Source organism: Nerophis ophidion, linkage group LG20, assembly GCF_033978795.1.
Source record: "Nerophis ophidion isolate RoL-2023_Sa linkage group LG20, RoL_Noph_v1.0, whole genome shotgun sequence".
In the NCBI taxonomy this organism is placed as follows: Eukaryota; Metazoa; Chordata; class Actinopteri; order Syngnathiformes; family Syngnathidae; genus Nerophis; species Nerophis ophidion.
The window spans coordinates 25,289,314-25,315,023 of NC_084630.1; the positions used below are offsets into that span (position 1 = coordinate 25,289,314).

Genomic DNA, 25,710 nt, shown 5'->3' on the forward strand with positions numbered 1-25,710 from the left:
GCACATGTTGTCATCATAAAGGTCACCAAATAAAAAAACAAGGTGGCATTGTTGAGGCAGAGAGTCAAGCTGAAGGAAAACAAAACTTCTATAACATTTCACAAAAAACAACATTGACACCGCCAAGAAAGCATGTGAATTATGGAAGCAGGAGAAATGTGAATGTTTCCTGACTTATAAGCACAAATGTCTCACTTGGTCTTTCTTTTTGTCAAAGCATTTCTAATAGTGATGAAAGTTATAGATCACTATGCTGTAAATTTGTCAACCTGTTCACTCTTTGTTTCTAACTTAACCATTTTTCTTACTTTTAGGTGCTGTTATCTTCATCATCCCTCAATCTGGAATTAATTGGATCAATTTTTATTTTTTATTTATTTTTTTTTAGAACTTTCAACCTCAGTTTTCAGCCAGATAAACAAATTCAAGATTTCTGATCTTTTTACTCAAAAAGAGCACTGATAATTTTTGCTTCAATGAATATTTATAAAAATAGCCTTCAATATTTCTGTGATTAAAGTTTTTATATCATAGTTTTAACCTAAAATGTATTAATTTTTTTTTTTTTTTTTTAACAATTGTTACTTGCTGTGCTGTGGAAAAAGTCCAAGTGGAAGGTGTGCAAACTATTGACTCACAGCAGCACAATTTCACCAATGAAGAAACTTAAGATGGATGATTTTTTCTATTTATTATCATTTTAGTCTTCGTTGGATTAAAACCTTTTCTGAATTTTTTGTTCCTCAAATCAAACTGACATGGATACCCCTGGATTTTATTGTGTATTTTGCTTTTTCAAGTCCCACACCAACTATTGGTTTTTGTCCATCACAGACTTGGTGCAGCTCACAGGTCAGGTGGTCTAAATCAAGCGATGCCCACACGTAAGAAAACAAAGTTTCCCCAGTGGTGCATTTACAGACTGTTGTGCCGAATATGAACGTTGAACAAAAAGCAAGTTCTCTTTTTTTATTTGTCCTCACACAGCAACCGTAGTTGAATCGATCTCCATCCTGTCAAATACAAAAAAGTACATTCTGAAAGAACTTCAAGATTGACTTTGAAGCAAAAGCAACTCACGAAGGAAGGAAAAATGGACTAGTCAGAATAATTCATGTTTTTTTAACTCTCGTGCTTTGCGCTAACTCCCTTATTTGAATTATGTTTGCTTTACATAAGAAACGATACAATTTTTTAAAATATAATTTGATCTTAAATGTCTTTCAAAATTGATCAAGTCAGCTTTTTCACTGTATTTACAGAAAATTTAACTTTTCTCTATTTGGCTTCAGTGGGGGAGGACTACATTCCCTGAAGTTTAAAGCCATCTCTGGAAGTGATCTGAAACGTGTTTTTTTTAAGTACATCTCCTTTTGACAGAAGCAAATACTTTAAACCTGGATCCACTTTTTTTTTTGCAATGGCTCAGGATCTACATGAGGATTTTTGCAAAGGATTTCAGCTGATCCCTCATAGACCGTTCCATCAATCCATCATCCTGACACCAGAATCCCACATAGAATGCCACTAGCGACGTTTGTCTCCAGAATGGCGATTCCCTCGGCATCGCAGCTAAGCTGAGGCCCGAGCACATCACTGCGCACACAGGAAGTGATGCCAGGTGGCAGTAATCGGAATGAAGGGCGGGGTCCATCGTCCTCTCCCCTGCCCCATGCTGTGGTCCTATCCTCCAGACCCTTGCGACCCTCACGGTACATCCCCGTATCAGCAGCGACCTTCTTCCTGGTTGGCTCAACAACCCTGTTTTTTTGTTTCACGTAAGTGTCCAACTCTTGTGGGTGAATGAAGTAAGAAAATACCATGGTAATAAAGTATAGTGGTACCTTTTCGTTTTTGTTAATAATCTGTCCCAAAAAGGTCAGACAAAAACTGTTTCCCCCGGCCTTTTATTTTTGTACTTTGTTTTAATTCTCATAGGAAAATTGGGCCAAAAAAAAACAAGGTACTATTGTCTAAAGAAACCTGGCTTTTTGATTTGTGACATAAATTGGTCAGAAGCTAAACACAACTATCGAAGCAATGAGCTCTTGCTGTCAATCTGCAAGTGAAATATTGTGACATTTATGTGCTTATGTTCATTTGACTTACTGCTTACGTGCTGTGTGTCTTGTGCAGTTGCCCGTGGCTCTCAGAGCGTTTCTCAGCAGCCGTACCCATTTATAATGGCGTCATCTTCCTCTTTGTCTTGGCTAACTTCTGTATGGCCACATTCATGGACCCAGGCATCTTTCCAAGAGGTAGGTGGATGTGATCATTAAATATTGCGCTGTTGAAAAAGCTTTTCAATGGATCTGATTTAGAATTCTCTGGGAAAACTTCCTTTCACAAAAAATACTGGTGGATGTAACCATCATAACAGTGTAGATCAGGGATGCCCACACTTTTTCTGCAGGCGAGCTACTTTTTGATTTACCAAGTCGAAGGGATCCACCTCATTTATTTATATATATATATATATATATAATTTATATGCATTTATTTATGAAAGATACATTTTTGTTAAGTTAATACATGTGTATAATGATAATACAAGCATGTTTAACACATATGGATTCCTTTGCATACAAATTAGTGTATTACCTGATTCTGATGACCCGCATTGATTGGAATTTGACAGTAGTGATGATAACCTCCACATTTTCAATTGTGGAGGTTATCATCACTCTGTCCAATACCACAGGAAAGTGGTTGGTTTTTGGCATCTTATTAGTCCAGCTTCCATTATTCTTTTTATACATTTTACAAAGAAATACATTGGCGGCGAACTCTGTGCTTGCTACCTTTCTGAGACTCTTATTTTGTTTGCAGGCAGGATGAAACAGGGCTTTTATTGTGAAGACAGGAACTGTGCGGTCGGTCTTTAGAGGTTGGACAACCGGTACAGCGCGAGAGTCTGTTGAAATAGTGTTTCTCGCCCTTCCCTCTGTCATTTATTCTTATTTATAATCTGGCAGCAGCCAGCGTCATTTTGCAAGACCCTCTGGTGCCGTGAATGTCAATTAAGTGACATCTTAGTGAAGATTGATGATCGCTAATATTTAGGTCTATTTTTTTTAATGCCTGGCTGGCGATCGACTGACACACCTTCCACCATCGACCGGTAGCTCGCGATCAACGTTATGGGCACTCCTGGTGTAGATGTAAAATCTTGTTATAATTTAAGGAAATGCGATTAAAAAAGGGTTCGTACGGTTATTAAAAACCTGAAAAAGTCATATAATTTAAAAAAATGCAATTTCCAGCCCAGAAATTATGGAAACGTTATGGAAATATTGTTCTGTTTCATTAATCCAACTTTGGATGTTTTGTGTAAAAATTAAGTCCTCAAGTTGAGATACAGTGGCCACTAATATGTGTGAATTCATACTACTCTGGAGAGAGACGCCTTTTCACCTCTTTGTTTCCGGACAGCCAGATAACAGCGAGTACCTGTGGTGGGAAAAAGTGTGCCTGAGTCTGTGCTTATAACTTTCATTCATCCTTTTTTCTGCAGCTTCTCCTTTTCGGGGTCACTGTGGGTGCTGAAGCCTATCCCAGTTTCACTTGGACCCTTGACCCTTACTGCCATTAGTGTCCCAACAAAGAGCATCTATAGTGCTGTTTGAGAAAAGACTAAACCACATTTATTCATATGTGAGGCTGTTGGATGGAGCAGAAGTTAAGACAAAATATCTTAGAACTAAAATATGAGAAGTGGTACTTAAGTTTGTCTTGAGTTTTTTTGTGTGTACTTATCGCATGTAAACCTAATTTTACTGAGGATTCAAAGAACTTAATTGCCATAGCAGAACACATGAAACGGCATGAAATGTAGTACTTTAGGGCCCAGATTTAGGCCAATGAGTACCACAATAATAATAATATGTACATAATAATATAGTGTAGTACAATAATTAATTTTAAGTGGTCCCATTGAAATAAAATAATATTGTTTGGTCGCGGAAATTCAGTAAAAGATTTTGGAGAAGTCATGGAAAATAACTGACGAAAAATGCCTTTTCTATTATAACTGTAATATTTGAATGACTATAAATGAATGTGATCTGGCAGTTGCAAATGTCACCACTGCAGCGGTTTGAGGAAAGACTCTATTGCTTTTCCCAGCCCTTCTTTAATGATGAACTGCCAACATGAAAATGCTCAACAGGAAGTGCTTAAAGTTTAATGGCTTTATAAAAAACACAGACAAAGTATTAAGTTTATTGCGTTCTTCAGGATGTTTTTGAAACTACACCAATTTTTTCTTCAGAATTTGTAACTAACTTGAAATGTTTTGTCAAGAACATTTTTTGTAATGTGTACATTTCCATAATGTGATTGTTGTATTTTTGGTCAAAGTAAGACAAGAAAACAATCTGAAGTTGTCTTTTATTTTTAAATTATTGTGCTATGATTTTACCAGTCTGGCCTGCGTGGGAATAGATTTTATTCCATGCGGCCCCTGAGCTGAAATGAGTTTGACACCCCTGATTTAAACGGTGTATATGATGTAACATGCCTTTTTTAAAAAGAAAAACTTTAAGATAGGAAGTACTGTTATTGCTTGTAAATGAAAATAATTGTCAGTTGGGGTACCACTGTATGTCCTTGAAAATAATCCCTTCAACAGAGCGCACCAAAGACTGAAGGTTGACATTTGTTGAATTTTTGAGCTGGTGTCTTTTTGTCTTTGTGTAGCTGAGGAGGATGAGGACAAAGAGGACGACTTCCGCGCTCCTCTTTATAAAACCGTGCAGATCAGAGGGATCCAGGTCAGGATGAAATGGTGTTCAACGTGTCGCTTCTATAGGCCACCACGCTGTTCCCACTGCTCTGTCTGTGACAATTGTGTGGAGGTGTGTAGGCTCACACTCGTACATTCAAGCACACTATTGTTCTAATGACCTCAATGACAAATCCACATATTTCTTCATATACTCCAGAAAAAGGTTAACATAAAAATCTGAACTTTGTTCAACTCATACATAATTTGATTCAAACCATAGTTTTATTAAATTAGCATCAAATGTCCATGGCTTATAGATCTTGCTCTGCTTGTGCAGGACTTTGACCATCACTGTCCATGGGTAAACAACTGCATCGGCAGGAGGAACTACAGATACTTCTTCCTCTTCCTCCTTTCCCTGACGGCTCACATCATGGCTGTATTTGGCTTTGGGCTACTCTTCCTCTTCTATCATCACCAGTACATCAGCCGCCTGCATGCGATCGTCACGTATCCTTAGAGGGAATTGGAAATACTTTTTTTTTGTTTTTGTACACATTAACACTATTTTGTTAAACAAAAATTACCCTCCACTTTTTCACCTAAATATAGTCCTTAAATCTCATTTTCAGGCTGGCTGTAATGTGTGTTGCTGGCCTGTTCTTCATTCCAGTTGCTGGTCTCACTGGATTTCACATTGTGCTTGTGGCAAGAGGCAGAACTACTAATGAGCAGGTAAGAATCCTTGATCTCATAAGAGTCCAGGGTCATTTAAAGTGAAATAGTGGTGGCTGACGTAGAACAGGCCAAGTGGAACACAGAAGACATTTTCAAAGTTTTTTTCTAGTCCATGTCAAAGATGTGTGATGTTACATACACTCAAAGTTCAATATAGTGCGATTCTATATAACGCAACACTCTGAACTAGGGTTGTAGGTATACCGGTACTATAATAGTATGGCGATACTAATGAGTCATATTCGGTACTATACCGCCTCTAAAAAGTACCGGTCCGTCCTCCTTCCTCCCCTCTTTTTTAACGGGCATGACAACGCGTCGTGACGCCGTGTCATTGCTGGGTTTACGAGCAGAGGTTGTTCGGCAACGCACAATCACGGAGTACTTACAAGCAGACACAGTGTCGACAGAAAATGGAGAATGGATGCATTTTTGCTTAAAAATAACGATAAAGATGAAGTTATAACACTGAAACGCCCTCAGGGAGAGGTGCTTTAAGACATGGCTACCTAGCTATCAGCTAAAGTGCAGCCCCAGTCTGCAATGTTTTAGCTACTTCCAAATCACTAATCCTCGCCTCCATGGCGACAAAGCAAGTTTTTTATTAAGAGCCTTTGTTTGCTTACTTACTACTAAAAGAAAAGCTGTGTTGTATATTCACTATTTTATTTAAGGACAAACTTGCAACATATGTTTAATCATTAAGATTTTTTGTTCAATAATGCAGTTTTTTGTGGTCCCCTTTTATTTAGAAAAATATCTGAATACATTATGGTAACGGTACAACCCTACCCTGGATAACAAATTTTTGCCCGTTTTTTACCAAATTATTATGTACTTACATACTTACAAAGTAATTCTTTATGAAAGTCTCCATAAAAAACAAAAAACCCAACTAAATAAAAATAACAAAATATTGACCCAAATCTACTTGTGGATAATGCCTGCCCCTTTCAGAAATGTGGGAGCACAATCCACCATTCGATTCACATAGGAACACAAAACCGCCTAGGACATCTTCGCTGATGTCACTGCGCTTGGTGAATCTGGTCCCAGCAGCAGTCACACAGTGCAAGAGACTGACAGTGGCGTGTCCAGACTTTTTTTCCAGGGGAAGCTCCTAGTTCTGCAGGGACGGCACCCATAAAACTGTCAGTCTACCCCAGGAGCAGCTGTAGCTGCTATAGTAGTTTACCACCACCAAGTATGGAGTAAATCTTCTTGTAAGACAATTGCCGACATTAATCAATATTGCAAAGCATTGAGCTATTACAGTACGTCGGACAACTTGCAACAGTTGGCGCAAAATACAAATACAATTTACTACTATGAACTGCAAAGTGAACTGGACTGTGTATCCAGTTTTGTTGACAGTAATGGGCGTGCACTAAATAACAGTAAAACCAAATACATGATTTTGTGTATATACTTAAAATAAAAATGTACAGCCTCTGTCACTTAATTTAAAAGGTTATTCTTTGGAGCAAGTGCATGAAACTAAGCTGTTAGGGTCAACCATAAATTATCAGTGGAATTGGTCTTGTCGTATACACAAGATTGTGTCTAAAATGGGCAGGACTGTTTCTGTTATTAGAAAATGTTTCTTATTTAATGACTTGTTTTTCAATCAAACAAGTTTTACACTCATTGTGTATCATCTCGATTATCGCTCCGATGTGATGTGGTCATGTGCTCCAAAGAAAGATATTCAATATTCAATTGGACTAGGATTGACAGTATGCAGCAAGACATATAAAAGTTATACGTTGATTAGCGCTTACTCAAATCTGCTGTATATATATATTTTTTTAACTATTCATACTACAACAATGCCAACAATCTTACACTCTGAAGCAGGGATGTCAAAGTCATCTGGCCCGCGAATGAATGATCTATGGCCCATGATATTTGATTAGGGGACAACGTGGCATGGTTGGGAGAGTGGCTGTGTCAGCAACCATAGGGTTCCTTGTCCAATCCCCAGCATCTACCAACCTTGTTACGTCTGTTGTGTCCTTGAGCAAGACACTTCACCCTTGCTCTTGATAGGTCGTGGTTAAGAGCCTTGCACGGCAGCTCCCGCCATCAGTGTGTGAATGAATGGGTGAATGTGGAAATAGTGTCAAAGCGCTTTGAATAGAAAAGCGCTATACAGGTATAACCCATTTACCATTAGTATTAGAAGCAGCCCGCAGGCCAGAGCCGCCTGCTGCTGTTTTGCCCGCACCAATACTCCATCAGTGTTAGCGCAAGGAATTTTCAAAATGGGGTCCCACCATACATTTTTGGTGTCTCAATTTTTGTAAGCGTTATATTGTTATATCTCACATTCTATATTGTGTTTTGGAAAAAGGTTGTCATAAACTTAATGAATTCATTGAAAAAAAAATAATTTTGAAAGAAAACACATTTTTATGCTTATGTAAATTTATTCAGTTATAAACATTCATTCAGTTTCTTTTTTCCTTCATGTATCTAAACTTTACAGCTGCTGATACTTTTTCAAATGTTTTTATTGTAATATTTTCAGAATGTTTGTTCTATTTTTGGCCAAAGTAAGACAAAGAAAACAATCTGAAGTTGTTTTAATTTTTAGTTTTAATGCCATGATTTTAATAGTTCGGCCTGCGTGTGCACAGAAATTCCTACATGCGGCCCCTGAGCTACAATAAAATGAGTTTGACACCCCTGCTCCAAAGTATCATATCTTTGTAACAGACACTGCACTAGACAACAGACTAATGGAAACATTGTAGCACCAGGAGCAAGAACATGTGCTTTGCAAAATATGTATTGTACAGAACTGCTTCCCAGTGGAATAGGCTGCCTTGTGTATTTGTAGTCCTCTTAAAAAGCTACTACACTAAAAACTGTTTTTTATTCCCTTGTATTGTAGTACTATTTATGTATAGCATTTTGAGCATATCCTTTTTTATTGAGTGTATGTTGTATGTATGCATTGAGATTCAAATTAGATGTTAGTTGTCTTGACCCCAGGAAGATAAATGGCCACTATGTAGCAATTAATGGGGATCCAATTTAAACAAACAGTACATCAAATGTTCTCTTTAAAAAAGTCAAATTGTAACATTCATAAACATTTTATTTAAATATAAGCAGATTTGGTCCTCATTCAAATCCACTCTTTACATTGGTGGCAACAGAATAGTTTAAATATTACAGTGTCCCTTTTAAGAGTATTTGCACAACCAAAAAAAAGACCTGGACTGAGTAGAACTCGAATCACGGTGGTAATTAAAAGATGGTGGGACTGAGATAATTTTTGTGTTGGCAGGCAGCACTTTAAAGATGCTTGTGTAAAAAATGTATTGTAACTAAAATGACTTGGGTTTAGTGAAGGACTACAGATGTCTGGAACCTGGCTGCTCATCAATCAAAGAAGAATGCCTGCAATGCACCCGGATATTTGTGTGCGGATAAAGCTGGCCCAGCAAAATATGTGCGCGCACTGCGCACCGGAAATGATTGCCCGCCACTCGATTGCGTGCGCGCCCAATCCGCCGATTAAGGTTGCCCAGCAATATGTGTGCACCGCAGGGTTAGGGAGGAGGACGGCGTCGCCGTCGCAAGTTAAGTGACATGAAGGTATACACCAGGCTTTAGATTGCCCGCCACTACAATATGAAGTATAATGGATAAACATTGAATATTAAAAGTATGTAAACCATTGTTTACTTCCCTGACCTCCTAAAAGGTTTTTGTTGTCCATCAGAAATTTCTAGACATCCATCTTTTTTCAGTCTGTCTCTCAAGCAGCTGAAATGTGTCAAATATGTCCCAAGTGTGGAGTGTTTTGCATGTGTTTGGCATTTTACACCCATCAGGTGTAAAATGGGTTATTTTTGTAATTGTGTGGTATGGTTAGACACATTTTAAAATTTACACAGTTCAATGGGCAAATTGTGTGTTTTTGTGTTGGTTTATGGATAAATGGACCATGAGTTTGAATTAGTTATTCAAATTAGTACTTTTATAATGAGTATTTGCCACATGAACTTGTGTAAGACATGTGGTCTATTTGCTGTGGAGCTCGCCCATCAGTTGGCAATAGAATCTCTTCATTAATTTTTTAAAGGTAAATTTGGGAGAATCCTCGTGCACCCTAAATTAAGCATATTTTAGGCGTAGTAGCTGGAGCCCAAGTGGTACACGAACCAAAGTTTGAAAAACAGTGTTTCAAATCATTCTACCTCTGAGTGGGGTGGCACCTTCGGTGGCCTGTCAGATTTGGCACATGCCACCTCTGGCTACCCCCTCGACACGCCAGGTAGCCAAGCGTGACGATGATTTGATTGAACCACCCTCAAAAGTCAGTGGGGCTGTCACGGGCCTCATAGTTGGCTTAAAGTGTCTCAGGACCCAAAATGAGGACAACGTAAATAAATATACTGCATTTATGGAACATTATTGATTTTGCAAAGTGCAAACAAAACAGACTCTTGAAACAACACTCTATAAAAAGTGTTTTCACATCATAATAAACCAAATAATAACTAAACTTTTTATTGAACAAACTTAAACTTGATTTTGGTTATTTTCGGTTATTTTCATGACAGTGAAATATTGACTTTCTACTTCTATACACAACAGAAAGTATCTGGAAAATGCATGTATTGTGAATAGTTTTTTCTTCATTAAACCTGGTTTGGGGATTTTTTTTGCAGCGGTAGTACCACCTTAGAAAACATTTGGCTCCCCCAAGTACCACTATAATGACCACTACTAAAATACAGTGGCGTAGTAGGCCTAAGTATCCATTAAAACAAGGAAAAGGTTTTTCTAACAAGTCTTTTTTTTTCTTTTTTGGCCATTGTAACATCACACACTGTTTAAACAGTAACTGTAACACTGTGTTTGAATATGGCAAAATAAAACACTGTACTTTAATCAAGTGTTTCTTTGGCGTACCACTAGATGGAGTCAGCTTATCAGAACAGTTCGAGAGCCACTCTTTTAATTGTGTTTTTTCGAAAAGAAAAGGATAAAAAAATAAAGATTTCTATATAACTCCGGAACGACGCTTGTTTTATGGACCCCAATGACCGCCTTATATCGAACTTTGTGTGTACGCAAATGTGTCTTATTAGCATTCTTTTCATTGTGACACATATGTCCCGTCAGGCTAACCATAGCAATTTTGTGGCTAAAAGCCAGTTAGTGATATATTCCTAGTTTATTTTAATTTTTTATATGAACTCATTAAAAACATATGGTATTCTTACCATATGTTAAAATGTAGTATTTCACACCCTATTAAAGTATTAGGATTGGTAAATGTTTTTTAAAACAGGCTTTATGGCAAAAAATAAGCTTTTGAAATGAACTAGCTTAGCTGACACTGCCATTTTGGAAAAGCTATACCCTGGTATATTAACCATGACTATATTCAGTACAGACCTAAAGTTTGGACAGACCTTCTCCTTCAATGAGTTTTCTTTATTTTCATGACTATTTACATTGTAGATTGTCAGTGAAGGCATCAAAACCATGAATGAACACATGTGGAGTTATGTACGTAACAAAAAAAGGTGAAATAACTCTAAACATGTTTTATATTCTAGCCACCCTTTGCTCTGATTAGTTTTGCTCACTCTAGGCATTCTCTCGATGAGCTTCAAGAGGTAGTCACCTGAAATGGTTTTCACTTCAGAGGTGTCTAGTTTTGACGCCTTCAATGACAATCTACAATGTAAACAGTCATGAATATAAAGAAAATGCATTGAAATCAGAAGGTATGTCCAAACCTTTGGCCTGTACTGTATTTGTTTATAATTACCCCATTGTGAGATTCATAAAAGTCTATCCTATCTTATCCTGTGACAAGCACTCTAAAATGTTTGTCATTTAGGGACTGCATGAATTCAAGTTCAGCACAGAGTTGTATGAGATTGTATTTAACATCTAAAATGTTTTTGAATGTGTCACCATGGATTCTTATAAGTTAACCTCAGATCATTGTTTTATTTATTTTTTCCTGCACACACTCTTTGTCATCTTGTGTATTATTTTCATAATTGAAAATTGTATTTCATTTGAGTATTAGTGTCTATTTTCACAATTTTTCTTTGTGTTTTCCACAGGTCACTGGCAAGTTTAGAGGAGGAGTTAATCCTTTTACAAACGGCTGTTGGAAGAATGTCACCCATGTTCTCTGCAGTTCGCAAGCACCCAGGTGCCCTTTTACTTTTTTCCCAATGATTGTCTTTTAAAGTCTCTTATAACCTAAAATTGTAGTCATACATTGTAAAACGGTGAGGAACATTCTCCTCTTTCAAATGTGTAGCTTTTTAGACTGAAAAAGCGGAAGTCAACCCCATTAAAAAAAAAAAACATTACACACGCCACTCAAAAATAAGTCAAAATGTTTTACTATGACTTGGAAGCCGCACCGCTTGATGGATTGTCGGCCCATTACAGCTACCGTAGTCAGAGATGTTATTATGGTGTGTGTATTAAGGACAGCAAAATGGCACCCAATAGCAGACATATTATTTGGTGTTTTGTTGCACAATATTATGCAAAACTAACTTTTCTTAGCTTCTGGTACCTACTGATGTATATATGGGATCTGCATAAGTCCTGAAAATTTGCGCTCGTCCGCCACTGATACCAGAGTCGACAAGCTTCTTCTTTTTCTCTATCTTCTTGTTGTATCACATTTATCCTCCGCTCTTGCCATTTCTAATATAAAGTAGCGTAAAGTTCTAACTTATATTTTGCTCTGGAAGCGCTAAAAACTACCAGTATGAGTTTACATAATTGAACTTTAGTTATTAGAGAGTTCCGGTCGAACGTTTATTCACAGGACACATTTGTGATAAAAAAAGTTCCCCACCCTTCCCATGCTTTTTTTTGTGAACTACAATTTGGTCAACGAATGACAATCTTTGGTATCTTGTGCAGGTATTTGACCAGAAAGAAGTGTGTGCCAAGGGTGTGTGTCCAGCCTCCATTTCTGCAGCCACAGCTCTCTGACACTCTGCTCACAGCTAAGATCCTGGACAATGGCCTTAGAGGAAATCTTCATCGGGTGAGATAGGTTCATTGAAGTTGAACTGTCATGCAGTTAAGTTGCCCATTATTGTATGCTGGTACGCTTCCTGTTTTGCCACTAACCTGTGCCAACGAGTGGAATTGACAGAGTTTGAAAAAGGCATAAATTGCTTTCAAATCTTTAATGTACATAATTTTTACAAATGAATAAAATATTTTTCCATATTTTAGCTGCTCTGGACTATAAGACACATATATATATATATATATATATATATATATATATATATATATATATATATATATATATATATATATATATATATATATATATGTATGTATATATATATGTATATGTATATGTAGGTAGGTGTGGGAAAAATCACAAGCCTACTTCATCTCTATAGAACTGTTTCATGAGGGGTTCCCTCAATCATCAGGAGATCATCCTAATGATTGAGGGAACCCCTCATGAAACAGTTCTGTAGAGATGAAGTAGTCTTGTGATTTTTCCCACACCTACATATTGCGCTCTTCCTCGGTATCCAGCACTATTCTCTGGATAATCCAATCAAGATATATATATATATATATATATATATATATATTATAAATGTTTATTTACATACCTTAATTGTTTCCATACTGTGCTTGTAATATGGCTGTAAAAGGGCTGTTCAAACAAAATGGAAGTTATCGTCATGGACCCACTAGCTGCACAAACCAGCTCTCCAATCAGCTAAACAGACTCAATAACTCCACGGTGATGTTTTGGTGAATTTACAAAACTGAAACAACACAAAAAGAATGCTATTGTAAGTTAATAATGCGTGTTAGCATATTTGTTAATGCTAACCAGACGTGCTTGAATACATTAAGAATGCTATTTTAAGTTTATAATGCGTGTTAGCATATTTGTTAATGCTAACCATGTGTTTGATTACATTACGATAGCATGCACAGATATGCATTAAATTACTCCTACAGACATCACATATAGGACAGAGTAGTAAGCAAGAATTGTTTAAGTTATATTGAAAAACTTACAAATGGTGCTTGATTGTTGAATGACGAATCCATACAAGTAAGGACGCTATGGATAGCTAGAACACCAAAGTACAACTACTTGTGGTTGAAAGTCTAAACAAAAGGGCAATGCAGAACCTGCAATGATTAACATTGTCCAAAAGATGGCGCCATTGCACAGACAATAACACATTCAGTGTGTTTGCTTGTTTCTTTTAGTATTATGGCTGTCAGCGAAGAAAAAGCAAGGCAAGCAAGTGGTTTTCCGCATATTCTCGACTTTCTGTATTACTGCAATATTTAACAATTGGTTGAGAATTTTCAAATGTTTTGTTTTGAATGTTTTCCCTAGTTGTTTAATTTATATAAATGAAGTGGGGCGGTATAGCTCGGTTTGGAGAGTGGCCGTGCCAGCAACTTGAGGGTTGCAGATTCGATCCTCGCTTCCGCCATCCTAGTCACTGCCGTTGTTTCTTTGGGCAAGACACTTTACCCACCTGCTCGCAGTGACACCCACATTGGTTTAAATGTAACTTAGATGTTAGGTTTCACTATGTAACAGTGCTTTGAGTCACTAGAGAAAAGCGCCATATAAATAAAATTCACTTCAAAAGACTTTCACATTTTTTTAATTACTAGTTTTCCATTTTTTAAGTACTAGCTCAGGCACTGTTGAATTACTGGTACTGTTTACATTGTACTGATTTGGTGTTAAAATGTAAACAATTGAAACAAACCCTTCCAAACATGCACATGTGCACCCCAGCTGTAACTGTGGAGGAGTCATCACAATACATTTAGTTAAGATCTAAACAATAACATGCTATGTGCTATCAAACACATTTGAAACCCAAAAACATGACTTCCCACAATACATCCCCATGTTTGTCTCCTCTTTGTGTCTAATTACCACCCAACGTGGTTGATAATGAGCATGTTGTTATTATGATCACATTGTTCCAGTCCAAGTCCAGTCTGGATATGCAAGAAAGCCAGTCATGTGACGCTGAGCCTCCACCTCCCAAACCAGACCTTCACTACCTTGGCATCAGCAGGCGGAACACGCACGGTAATGATGTCAGCGTTGTTGTTCTACACACTGAATTTGTATCATATTCCTATGACAGTATATCATTTGTACACAAGTATGAGTAATTTAATGCCTTGTATCAGGGCACTTTGGTAGTGTTGCTGCCCTAAAAAAATTGTTTATGAAAAACAGTGCAAATGTTTCTATGGTGTAGTCAGCAAATCTTTTTTCATAATTTCTCTTCAGATTACAATCTAGTAAACAAAGTACCTCCCACCCCCACGATGTATAAATACAGACCCTCCTACAGCCCTGGAAAGAACCACACACCCCTCACCCACGCGTATGCAAACCAGGTAATGCACACTTGGCCAATATCTTAATAGCATTTTTGCTATTGTGACAAATATGTTGAATCAGATTTTCTATAGCAGTTTTGAGGTTAAAGGCTAGTTAGCTATATTTTCCTAGTTTGTTTTGAAGGGGATCTATGATGAATGGAATCTACATTGAAAACACTTTATTTGTAATATATGTTGGATAGACTTTGGTGTGAATGTTGCGTACATTTTCCTACACAGTCAATTTTATGACCTTTTTTTTTCTTCAAGATTTTTGATAGTGGAGGCATTCCCGGATTGCAAACGGACAACTTATCTTTTGGAAATGTAGACTATTTAAATATCTTGAAGTCGTCACCGCTATTTATTTTCCAGACAGGGTCAAAAATACACCAAATAAACATTTATATAAATTCAACTGGCCACAACATTACGTACACCTCTGATCGAGTCAGATTCTGCAAAAAGTAATTTATTTAAAAGTCATTTAATTTATGTCACTGCATGTTAGGGACAAGCGGTAGAAAATGGATGGATGAATGGATGGATGGATGTTGCACGTCTAGGTTATTATGCACATGCCAAGATCAGATGAAAACAATGTTAGCGTGCCTTTTTTGTGTTTTTCACTGTTAAACTTGTTTGCACTTGCATGGCTTAATCTTTGTGACAAACATATGCTACTGGCGGGATCAACCAGGTAGACACGCTAGCGAGTTTGTGTCTAAATAAGTACGGCCACATAGGGCTAGGCTATATTGTGATTAATATCACAATTTTTTTTTTTTTTTAATTAAAGCTGATTGTCCCGTATAGGTTTATACCGGGTACTGCATCCTTACGGTTTACTACTACAGTATCTTGTAACAAACATTTCCATCATGTTTGATTGAGGTAATGTTTTCTAACAGCTGATAACTGTCATTTTCTTCATATTTATGATTGTGTTTACTAGAGGGGAAACAGTACAGGTAACCAACACTACGGTCTGTACGTCACTTTTAGAGCCACGGTTTTGCTTATTTTTCGGTACGTTTTGTGGGTGCAAAGAGAACAACTTTTTTAGTTTTTTTGCTTGACATCAAAAACATTCTGCAGTTAACAGTGTAATTAGTGTAGTGAATACTATAAGAATTTTATTTCAAGTTAACCTTTTTTAAACAACACTGTCAAATGATGAATTTTTTGTATTTTGTAATTGCTTTTATACATCAGTGCTTTTCACCTGTGCTTTGGAAAACAGTGACCAAGATTGTGGAATTGTTTTTAAAACCCAAATACTGTAGTTTATATTAAATTAAAATACATAAAGTGCAATTTAAATTCAGCTAATGTATAATAATGTGTACCAACACATAAAACAAGTTTAATAATTATGTCAGGAACAAAATGGTTTTTTTTATCCACAGACAAAAAGAACACAAAGTGTCTCTGCAGAGTTTTTTTTAGCACATGTTATATCAGGAGTGGAATCTTTGCAGACACATTAACAAACTTAATATTAGTAAAATTATTACTTATTTTTTGTGATGGTGTGATTGGAGCACATACTTCTTTTTCACAAAAAACATTCATGAAGTTTGGTTCTTTTATGAATTTATTATGGGTCTACTGAAAATGTGACTAAATCTGCTGGGTCAAAAGTATCCATACAGCAATGTTAATATTTGGTTATACGTATGTCCCTTGACAAGTTTCACTGCAATAAGGCGCTGTTGGTAGCCACCCACAAGCTTCTGGTTGAATTTTTGACCACCATGCACAAAAATTGGTGCAGTTCAGCTAAATTTGTTGGTTTTCCGACATGGACTTGTTTCTTCAGCATTGTCCACACATTTAAGTAAGGACTTTGGGAAGGCCATTTTAAAACCTTAATTCTAGCCTGATCTAGCCATTCTTTTACCACTTTTGACGTGTGTTTGGGGTCATTGTCCTGAACACCCAACTGTGCCCAAGACCCAAGGCTGATGATTTTAGGTTGTCCTGAAGAATTTGGAGATAAACCTCCTTTTTCGTTGTCCTATTTAAAGCACCAGTTCCAATGGCAGCAAAACAGGCCCAGAGCATAATACTTTCACCACCACCATGCTTGACAGTAGGATTTGGGTTCTATGGATTAAAGGCCTCACCTTTTCTCCTCCAGACATATTGCTGGATATTGTGGCAAAACAGCTAAATTTTTGTTTCATCTGACCACAGAACTTTCCTCCAGAAGGTATTATCTTTGTCCATGTGATGTCAGATGAAACAAAAATTTAGCTGTTTGGCCACAATACCCATCAATGAACTTCAAAAATAAGAGTTGTAGAAATGATTGGAAACTCAAGACAGCCATGAAATTATGTTCTTTACAAGTTTAATTTTCCTGAATGAACTCTCCTTAAGGAATCAATCAAGATCTATCCATCTGTTTGATAGATAATCTATCCATCTGACGGATTATCCATCCATCTATACTTTTGACCACGACTGTAACTTATGTGACACTGCAATTTTGGGTAAATTATATCCTGGTATGGTCACATGACCACCACTCCAAAATAGGTCACTTAGTGACTTCATGAGTTTATAAGTCAAGCATTTAAAATATTCTTGAAAAGTTAGCATTTGTAAAACTCTAAAGTGTTACGTTTCATTTAAAAAGTGTTGTGAAAATAATAAAAAAGTGTTTTTCTCTCTTGGTGGTCCAGTTGAGTCAGAGAGAGCGAGCCAACAGCAGTCGGGATTCTTCCTCCTCCACCTCCTCCCTGGTTCAGGCCAGCCAGCAGCCTGGGTTCCGCTCCCAGCCGAGTCTGGACAGCAGGGACAGCTCGTCTGTCAAAGGAGGCACTGATGGCGAGAGAAAAGATGGCATCGAGGCAGGCGCGCCCGCCTACTCTCTGGCCGGCCGCTCCTACCCTTCATTTCCCGACCCTACCGTCCTATCAGGAGTGGTCTCTCAGTCCTCCTGCTCCATGCACATCTCAGCAGGCGCTGCCCACATCTCAGAATCCAACACTACCTCCAGCAGCTTCAAGAGCTTAGCCAATCACACGCCTCCCCCTCATCACCCCGCACCTAACGGCAGCCTGTCATGTGACAGCTTAATGGCCGCGGGGGAGGTTTGTCCGGCGGGAGGCGGCGGCTATGTGTCGTCCTTCGTGTCTTCGCACCGCAGAGATGTGGACGTGCATTCTCAGTCTCCTCAGCGCCATCACGCCCTCCTCCATCGCTCCACCTCCTCCACCTGCTACTCCCCCGAGAGGGAGCGTCATATGGTGGACCCTCACAGAAATGTTCACCCACTTCCTGTCTGTCAAGCGTCTGTGCCTCCTCCTGTGCCACATCCTCCGCACCACCACCATCACCACCATCACCATCATCACCATGCCTCATCTCGCTACATGGCGCCTCACCTGCCCCACCACGCCTTCCCACACCGCACTCGCTCCACAGACACTCCCCCATCATCATCTTCCACAAATTACCCCTCCATCTCATCACACCCGCCGCCTCTCGGCAAGTCCTTGTCTTACTCGAGCGCTGCCGCAGCCGAAATGCAGTACCGGCTTATCCGAAAGGCTTCATCGGCAGCTGGGGCGAATGCAGCCGGACCAGCGGGAGGAAGCGGAGGGACCATGGGGGGGGCAGCAGCACCAAAGTGAGTAGACGATTATGTCATGTCAGCACTTTAAACTGATGACATTGACTTTTCTTTTTCTTTTTCTTCTTCCTTGCCATGGCAGATTCCCTGTGAGTTCCTTCTTCTAGTCCCTTTGCTTTCTGAAAAGTCTGAAAATTGTGATCATTCCTCGCCACGTTGTGCTTCAAATATTGCGGCTTTACCACATGTCTGATCCCTAAAATAATTTTAAAGCATATTTTACAACATTTTCTGCCAAAATAACCGTATTTTGGGTACATGTATTTAAGCCGGAACCACCAAATTTTAGAAGACAAAAATATTTTTACATAAAGACGCAGATATTTACGCTGTAAAATAAGATATTTGTAAAGACCTTTGATTGCTTTTTACACAGCAGTAAAACGGTTGCTCAAACAAAGCCAAAGTCATCGTCATAGACCTTATGTGTCAAAGTCAATGAATGAGCTATGGCCCCCGGATGATATTTGGTTAGTATTAAACAGGCCACAGCCACCTGCTGCTGTTTTGCACGCACCAATATTCCATCAGTGTTGGCGCTAGGAATTTTTATAATGGGGTCCAGGGACCCCATCAAGTCATAGAATTAGGGTGCCACAGTAAATCTTTGGGGTCCCACTTTTTTGTAATCGTTTTGAATACAAATGATAAATGTATGCACTATCCTGTTATATCTCACATTCTATATTATTTTTTGGAAAAAGGTTGTCAAACATTACTTGATTCATAAAAAAAAATAATACAAAAAAACACATTTTTATGTATATGTAAATGTATTCATTCACTTTCTTCTTTCCTTCATGGATCTAAACTTTACCGCTGCTGGTATTTTTTTCTATATTTTTATTGTAATATTTTTGGAATGCGTATGTTCTATTTTTGGCCAAATTAAGACAAAGAAAACCATCTGAAGTTGTCTTTATTTTGTAGTTTTAAATGCCAGGATTTTAAAAGTCCGGCCCGCGTGTGCACAGAATTTCCTCCATGCGGCCGCTGAGCTAAAATGAGTTTGACTCCCCTGTTGTAGACCTGCTAGCTGCGGAAGTAAGCTCTTCAATCAACTAATCCAGGGGTGTTGAACTAATTTTAGCTCTGGGGCCGCATGGAGAAAACTCTAATTCCACGTGGACCGGACAAGTAAAATCATGACGTAACTTTTTTCTTAGTTTTACTTCAGGTCAAAACAGGACAACACTTTTTGAAATTGTACATAATAATAATCTTCTTGACAAAACACTTCAAGTTACTTGAAAATTCTGAGGAAAAAATTAGTTTCAAAACCACCAAAAAGAACACAATGACCTCGGGCTGGGCGATATGGCCTTTTATTAATATCTCTATTTTTAGGCCATGTCATGATACACGATACATATATCTCTATTTTGCCTTAGCCTTGAATTAACACTTGATGCATATAATCACAGTGGTATAAGGATTTTACTGTATGTGTCTACATTAAAACATTCTTGTTCATAAGGCATTATTAAATACTTTCATGCAGAGAGGGAAATCACAACTAAGTCAATTTATCAAAACTGTATTAACAGTTATCAAGCAGTGGCACAAACATTCATATCATTTCAAAAACAGAAAATTTAAGATTGATTTTTAAAACAAGCTATTAGTGCGCTTTTGTGCATAATGTCACTAAAATGACATATCAAAACAACATTAATTTAAAGTGCACTTATTGTACAGAACATCACTGCAATAGTTAAAAACAAATAAAATGCACTTTTGTGCATGATGTCACAAGTTTTTGCAATAACTGTCAAATAAAAAGGAGCTGCATAATAGGAAATCAAATAGTGTATGTCCTTCGCTTACTGCGGACGTTATCTCCTTCTGTTGTTGACTATTTTTTTCATACGGTGCTGATCTGGAAATGGTTGCTTTGGCATATTGTTGAGATGTTGACATGCAGAGTTTCAAGCAATCTTCATTCTCTTGTGGGGTACTTTTCAAATGATGCTACAAATTAGCAGTGCTGCTACTTTTTGCAACAACGCTTTTGCCGTATACTTGACATATTGCGGTTATCTGTTCAACATCTTTCCATATGGAAGCCAAACCACCGCCGGACGATGGACCCCTCTATTTTACTTAGGAATTATTTTTTCCTCCATTTGTTACCAGATTGGCACCTTCTCTCTCTCATATTACCACTTGCACCGCACTGCTAGCATCACAGCTCTCCCGTCCAAAGCCAAAACCCAGTAACTCAATTTTGGTCAAAACTGAGCTGATAATAATTTTCGAGTTCCTAGGTGATATGCTTTACATTAGTGTATGCGATATTGTAATTTGTTCCGTAAGTAAGCTGTTACGAGCATGGCAGGACCTAGCAACTACCACATAACCGCGTAGATACAACAGAAAAACCTAGTATCTCAAGGGACCAATCGGAGATTCTTTGTCAGTCTCCTTATTGTCTTTAATGAGACATTTGCACGAATGGGGGCCGACGGTCAACCTGATTATGTGATATTATGGCACGAGGGGATATTTGGAAGATTGGCCCAGGACGTTGCAAGCACCTTCATTAAATGTATTGTTCTTGATTCTTCCCCTTGCATACTCTTTTGGGCAGATAACTGTGGAGGTCAAAATAAAAACTGGACGCTGTAAACGGCTCTTGCCCAATGTGCAAAAGCAGAATGGGGCCCACCCGAGATTGTGATAAAATATCTGGAGAGAGGGCACACTTTCATGAGAGCAGATTCAATCCATGGCTCAATCGGCAAGAAAATGAAAGCTCCAAAAAAAATCTATACGGTTGATGACTTTGTAGATCTTTGTAAGACAGCATCAAGAGATTGGTTTTCCTTTGTTTTCTCAAAATCAGCTAGAAATGAGTTACTAGGTTTTGCCTTTGGACGGGAGAGCTAACGTCGCTACCTCTGCTCCGTGAGGGTGCATGACGTTGCACGCGTGACAGTATGTGACGTATATAAGAAGGTGCGCTTGTTTTACGTCTCTGTGAGGAGAGACAAACGGTGAAAAACGCATATAGTGTAATGCCCGCAACTAACAGCAACTGCGTGAGAACGTATACTCGAATATCACAGTATAGTCATTTTCTATATCGCACATAGACAAACCTGTGATATATCTAATATATTTGATTTATCGCCCAGCCCTGCAATGACTTAGATTTCAATCATCTGTGTATCTAAAAAGCCATTCAACTTTAAGTCACAGCTCATCTAGGATTGAACAAAATAAAGTAGTTGAGTATTGTGCTGATATTGTTCAACTGCACCATAAATACATTGAAAATACGTATCGGCCCATTTCACCCATGGGTGATTGGAATCTGCAGCTTGAATCCCTAATGTGAACATTGTCATGTCGTGTGCATGTCAGCATCTTCAACACCAAATAGGATTGCAAATAGTATTTTGTTTTTTCTTGTCTATTCAGGGTTGAGTTGGACCAAACAGAACTGCTAAGTTGAAAATGGAAGTCGGCCATTTTCTTATCCTTTCTCTCCCAATCAACACGTCGCGCGGTGCGGCGGATCTTCGCTCAGCAAGGGAGTGGTCAGGTATCACCTGTGACATTTCTGTCTTGTTGGCAGCGCCATCTTCAGGGTGTGAAAGGAAACCTGTCAATCCCAGCTTTCTGATTGGCTGTTAATAACTTGTGAAGTGGTGTTAATGTACAGCGTGGACTGAATAGCACCACAGTTGTTTGGGTTTTAGTTTTAAAAAATGCTAATTTGAGCAGGCAGGACCCGCAACTGACTTGTTGTGTATTAGTATGAGAAGTACAGCACTTTATTGCTAAAACTACTCTTGTTTGGTTGTTTCTGCCCAACATTAATGGTCACTATTCGCACTCCAGACAAGAACCTGTTTTGCAATCATTCATCGTCAAAAGCCTATTTGAAAGAAACCAAATACATCCCATAATAACAGAGAATAATTCCACCCAATCAGTGCCATTAGCTCGTTGTAACTCTCCAACTTCAATTCAAATCAGTGAAGTTGGCACGTTGTGTAATTCGTAAATAAAAACAGAATTCAATGATTCGACAAATCCTTTTCACCTTTTATATTCAATTGAATAGACTGTACCCTTTGTTCCAGAGGACACAACGTCCACAGTTTCCAAAAACAATTTGAAATGTGGACTCGTCAGACCACAGAACACTTATACACTTTGCATCAGTCCATATTCGATGAGTCCAGACCCAGCGATGCCTGTCTCGTTTCTGGGTGTTGTTGATAAATGGCTTTCGCCTTGCATAGTAGAGTTTTAACTTGCACTTACAGATGTAGCGACCAACAGTGGGTTTTTTTTAAGTGTTCCTGAGCCCATGTGGTGATTTACACACTGATATGGGGTTTTCATGCCGTACCGCCTGAGGTATAAGTCACGGGCTTAGCCGCTTACGTGCAGTGATTTTTCCAGATTCTCTGAACCTTTTGATGATATTACGGACGGTAGATGGTGAAATCCCTAAATTCCTTGCAATAGCAGGCTGAGAAATGTTGTTCTAAAACTGTTCCGACAATTTGCTCTCACATTTGTTCACAAAGTTGTGACCCCCGCCTCATCCTTGTTTGTGACCATTTCATGGAAGCTGCTTTTATACCCAATCATGGCACCCACCTGTTCCCAATTAGCCTGTTCACCTGTGGGATGTTCCAAATAAGTGTTTGATCAATCAATCAATCAATCAATCAATCAATGTTTATTTATATAGCCCCAAATCACAAATGTCTCAAAGGACTGCACAAATCATAACGACTACAACATCCTTGGAAGAACCCACAAAAGGGCAAGGAAAACTCACACCCAGTGGGCAGGGAGAATTCACATCCAGTGGGACGCCAGTGACAATGCTGACTATGAGAAACCTTGGAGAGGACCTCAGATGTGGGCAACCCCCCCCCCCCTCTAGGGGACCGAAAGCAATAGATGGCGAGCGGGTCTAACATGATACTGTGAAAGTTCAATCCATAGTGGCTCCAACACAGCCGCGAGAGTTCAGTTCAAGCGGATCCAAGACAGCAGCGAGAGTCCCGTCCACAGGAAACCATCTCAAGCGGAGGCGGATCAGCAGCGTAGAGATGTCCCCAACCGATACAGGCGAGCGGTCCATCCTGGGTCTCGACTCTGGACAGCCAGACATCCATGGTCATCGGACCGGACCCCCTCCACAAGGGAGGGGGGGACATAGGAGAAAGAAAAGAAGCGGCAGATCAACTGGTCTAAAAAGGAGGTCTATTTAAAGGCTAGAGTATACAGATGGGTTTTAAGGTGAGACTTAAATGCTTCTACTGATGAGTATTCCTCAACGTTCTCCGTCTTTTTGCTACTTGTGCCAGCTTTTTGAAACATGTTTGCAGGCATCAAATTCTAAATAAGCTAATGTTTGCAAAGAATACCAATGTTTTCCAGTTCAAATGTTAAATATCTTGTCTTTGCAGTCTATTCAACTGAATATTGGTTGAAAAGGATTAGCAAATCATTCATAGGCTGCTGCCCCCGTGCCCCGACCTCGCATAAGTGGAAACTATTTTTGGAGGTTTATTTTTACAATACAACTTTTAGTTGAATGTCTTTCCTGTGCTCAGTGTCAACATTCAGTTAGCATAAATGTTATTATATGCCATGCCTTTGCCAACAACTCCCTCCTTTTACTCAAACAAGTTAACAACCTTTTTTCAAAATAAAACAAAAGTTTCCTGATTTGTGCCAATAAAACCCATTTGGAGTAGTTAAATTTGTGTTTAAAAGCCAAAACCAATGAAGCTGGCATGTTGTGTAAATGGTAAAGAAAAACAGAATACTATGCAAAGAAGCCCAGACTTTCCTTTCCCCAGACGCTTGTTCCAGCTCCTCCTGGGCGATCTTCAGGCCAGCTGGGAGACATAGTCCCCCCCCAATGTGTCCTGGGTCTTCCCTGTGGTTGGATGTGCCCTCAACACCTCATCAGGGAAGCATTCCAGGATCATCCTGACCAGATGCCCGAATCAAGAAAATAAATGTGTAAAAGTAAAACTAACCTTTTTAAAATGATCATCTTTGATATTAAAATTAATTTTAGGAAGCCAGTATAGGCAACAAATGTTTTTTTTCCAGTGTTCAAATTCGATTTTATATTACAATAAAATGCACATTAAAACTAAGTGTAAATTTAATTTGCATATTTTATCATACATATATATATATACACATATTAAAAATAAGTGTGAATTTAATTTGCATATTTTATGATATATATATATTATAAAATATGAAAATTTAATTATTTACACTTAATTTTAATGTGCATTTTATTGTAAAAAAAAAATATATATATGTATATATATATTCAACTAAAAGTTGTATTTTAAAAATAAACCTAAAAAAATTATTTAGGGAATAGAACTTATTTTAAATCCTAAGTCATAGTTTAAAAAAAATAAAAACACAGGAAATATGTACAAACAATAAATGAGCAACTTCCTGTGAATCATGTGACTTGTGGAATATTACACATTTTTCAAAGGTCTTTTTTTTTTTTTATTAAGAAAAGGTGTAAAAAATAGTATTTAAAATGAGCATATATGATGGTAAAACTAATTTTAAGAAACAGGTAAAGGCAACAAATGCTATTTTTTTTTCCAGTGATCAAGTTCAATTAAAATCATTTATATTAAAACATTTATATATAGTTAATTTTAATGTGCATGTTATTAAAAATATTCAAACGGCACTAATTGGGTGGAATAGCCCTTTAAGGGAAATGATGAAAGATGTATCGAAATATAATTTTTAAAAAAGCTGTTAAATTGTAATATTAGAGAGTCAACTCCTATCATTTGTAATTGTAGGTGCACTTCTCTTCTCCTGACATTTTTTGCTGCCAATATTCACTTTTGACAATTCAGTTCTTTGAAAAAGGCATTTTGTGGCGGTAAAAACTTGAATTGACTCAACCAGATGTTTTGTCTATTCTTCGATGTCAATATTCCAAGTGTGTATAAAATAATGTGATTTTTGAATGTGCATTTTTTAAAATTGTTTTGAAGATATTTTTATGGTGCAACCAACAGCATGTGTATATGAATTATGAATAAATGGACCAAACTGGACTTTGAAGAAGTCGGTGATTGGAAAAAAGAAAATTGGAAGTTTTATACAGAAACAAATGGTGCACTAGCAGACAAGGTCGATATTTCTGTAAAACCTTGTCTTA

At 38.0% G+C, this 25,710-nt stretch overlaps 1 protein-coding gene across 2 annotated transcripts in view; it reads left to right on the plus strand.

The window, feature by feature from the left end:
* Window positions 1-25,606, plus strand: part of LOC133538924 (palmitoyltransferase ZDHHC5-A-like) — a 31,908-nt gene extending 6,302 nt beyond the window's left edge. For both annotated transcript variants that reach the window (XM_061880845.1, XM_061880844.1), the window contains 11 exons: window positions 315-1,778; window positions 2,137-2,258; window positions 4,699-4,856; window positions 5,064-5,236; window positions 5,359-5,461; window positions 11,566-11,657; window positions 12,389-12,515; window positions 14,468-14,573; window positions 14,781-14,890; window positions 17,566-18,515; window positions 21,942-25,606. In XM_061880845.1, the coding sequence (XP_061736829.1) occupies window positions 1,615-1,778; window positions 2,137-2,258; window positions 4,699-4,856; window positions 5,064-5,236; window positions 5,359-5,461; window positions 11,566-11,657; window positions 12,389-12,515; window positions 14,468-14,573; window positions 14,781-14,890; window positions 17,566-18,515; window positions 21,942-21,975 (2,139 nt within the window). In that variant the 5' untranslated portion in view covers window positions 315-1,614 and the 3' untranslated portion in view covers window positions 21,976-25,606. The remainder of the gene's footprint in view (window positions 1-314; window positions 1,779-2,136; window positions 2,259-4,698; window positions 4,857-5,063; window positions 5,237-5,358; window positions 5,462-11,565; window positions 11,658-12,388; window positions 12,516-14,467; window positions 14,574-14,780; window positions 14,891-17,565; window positions 18,516-21,941) is intronic.
* Window positions 25,607-25,710: the final 104 nt, after the last annotated feature.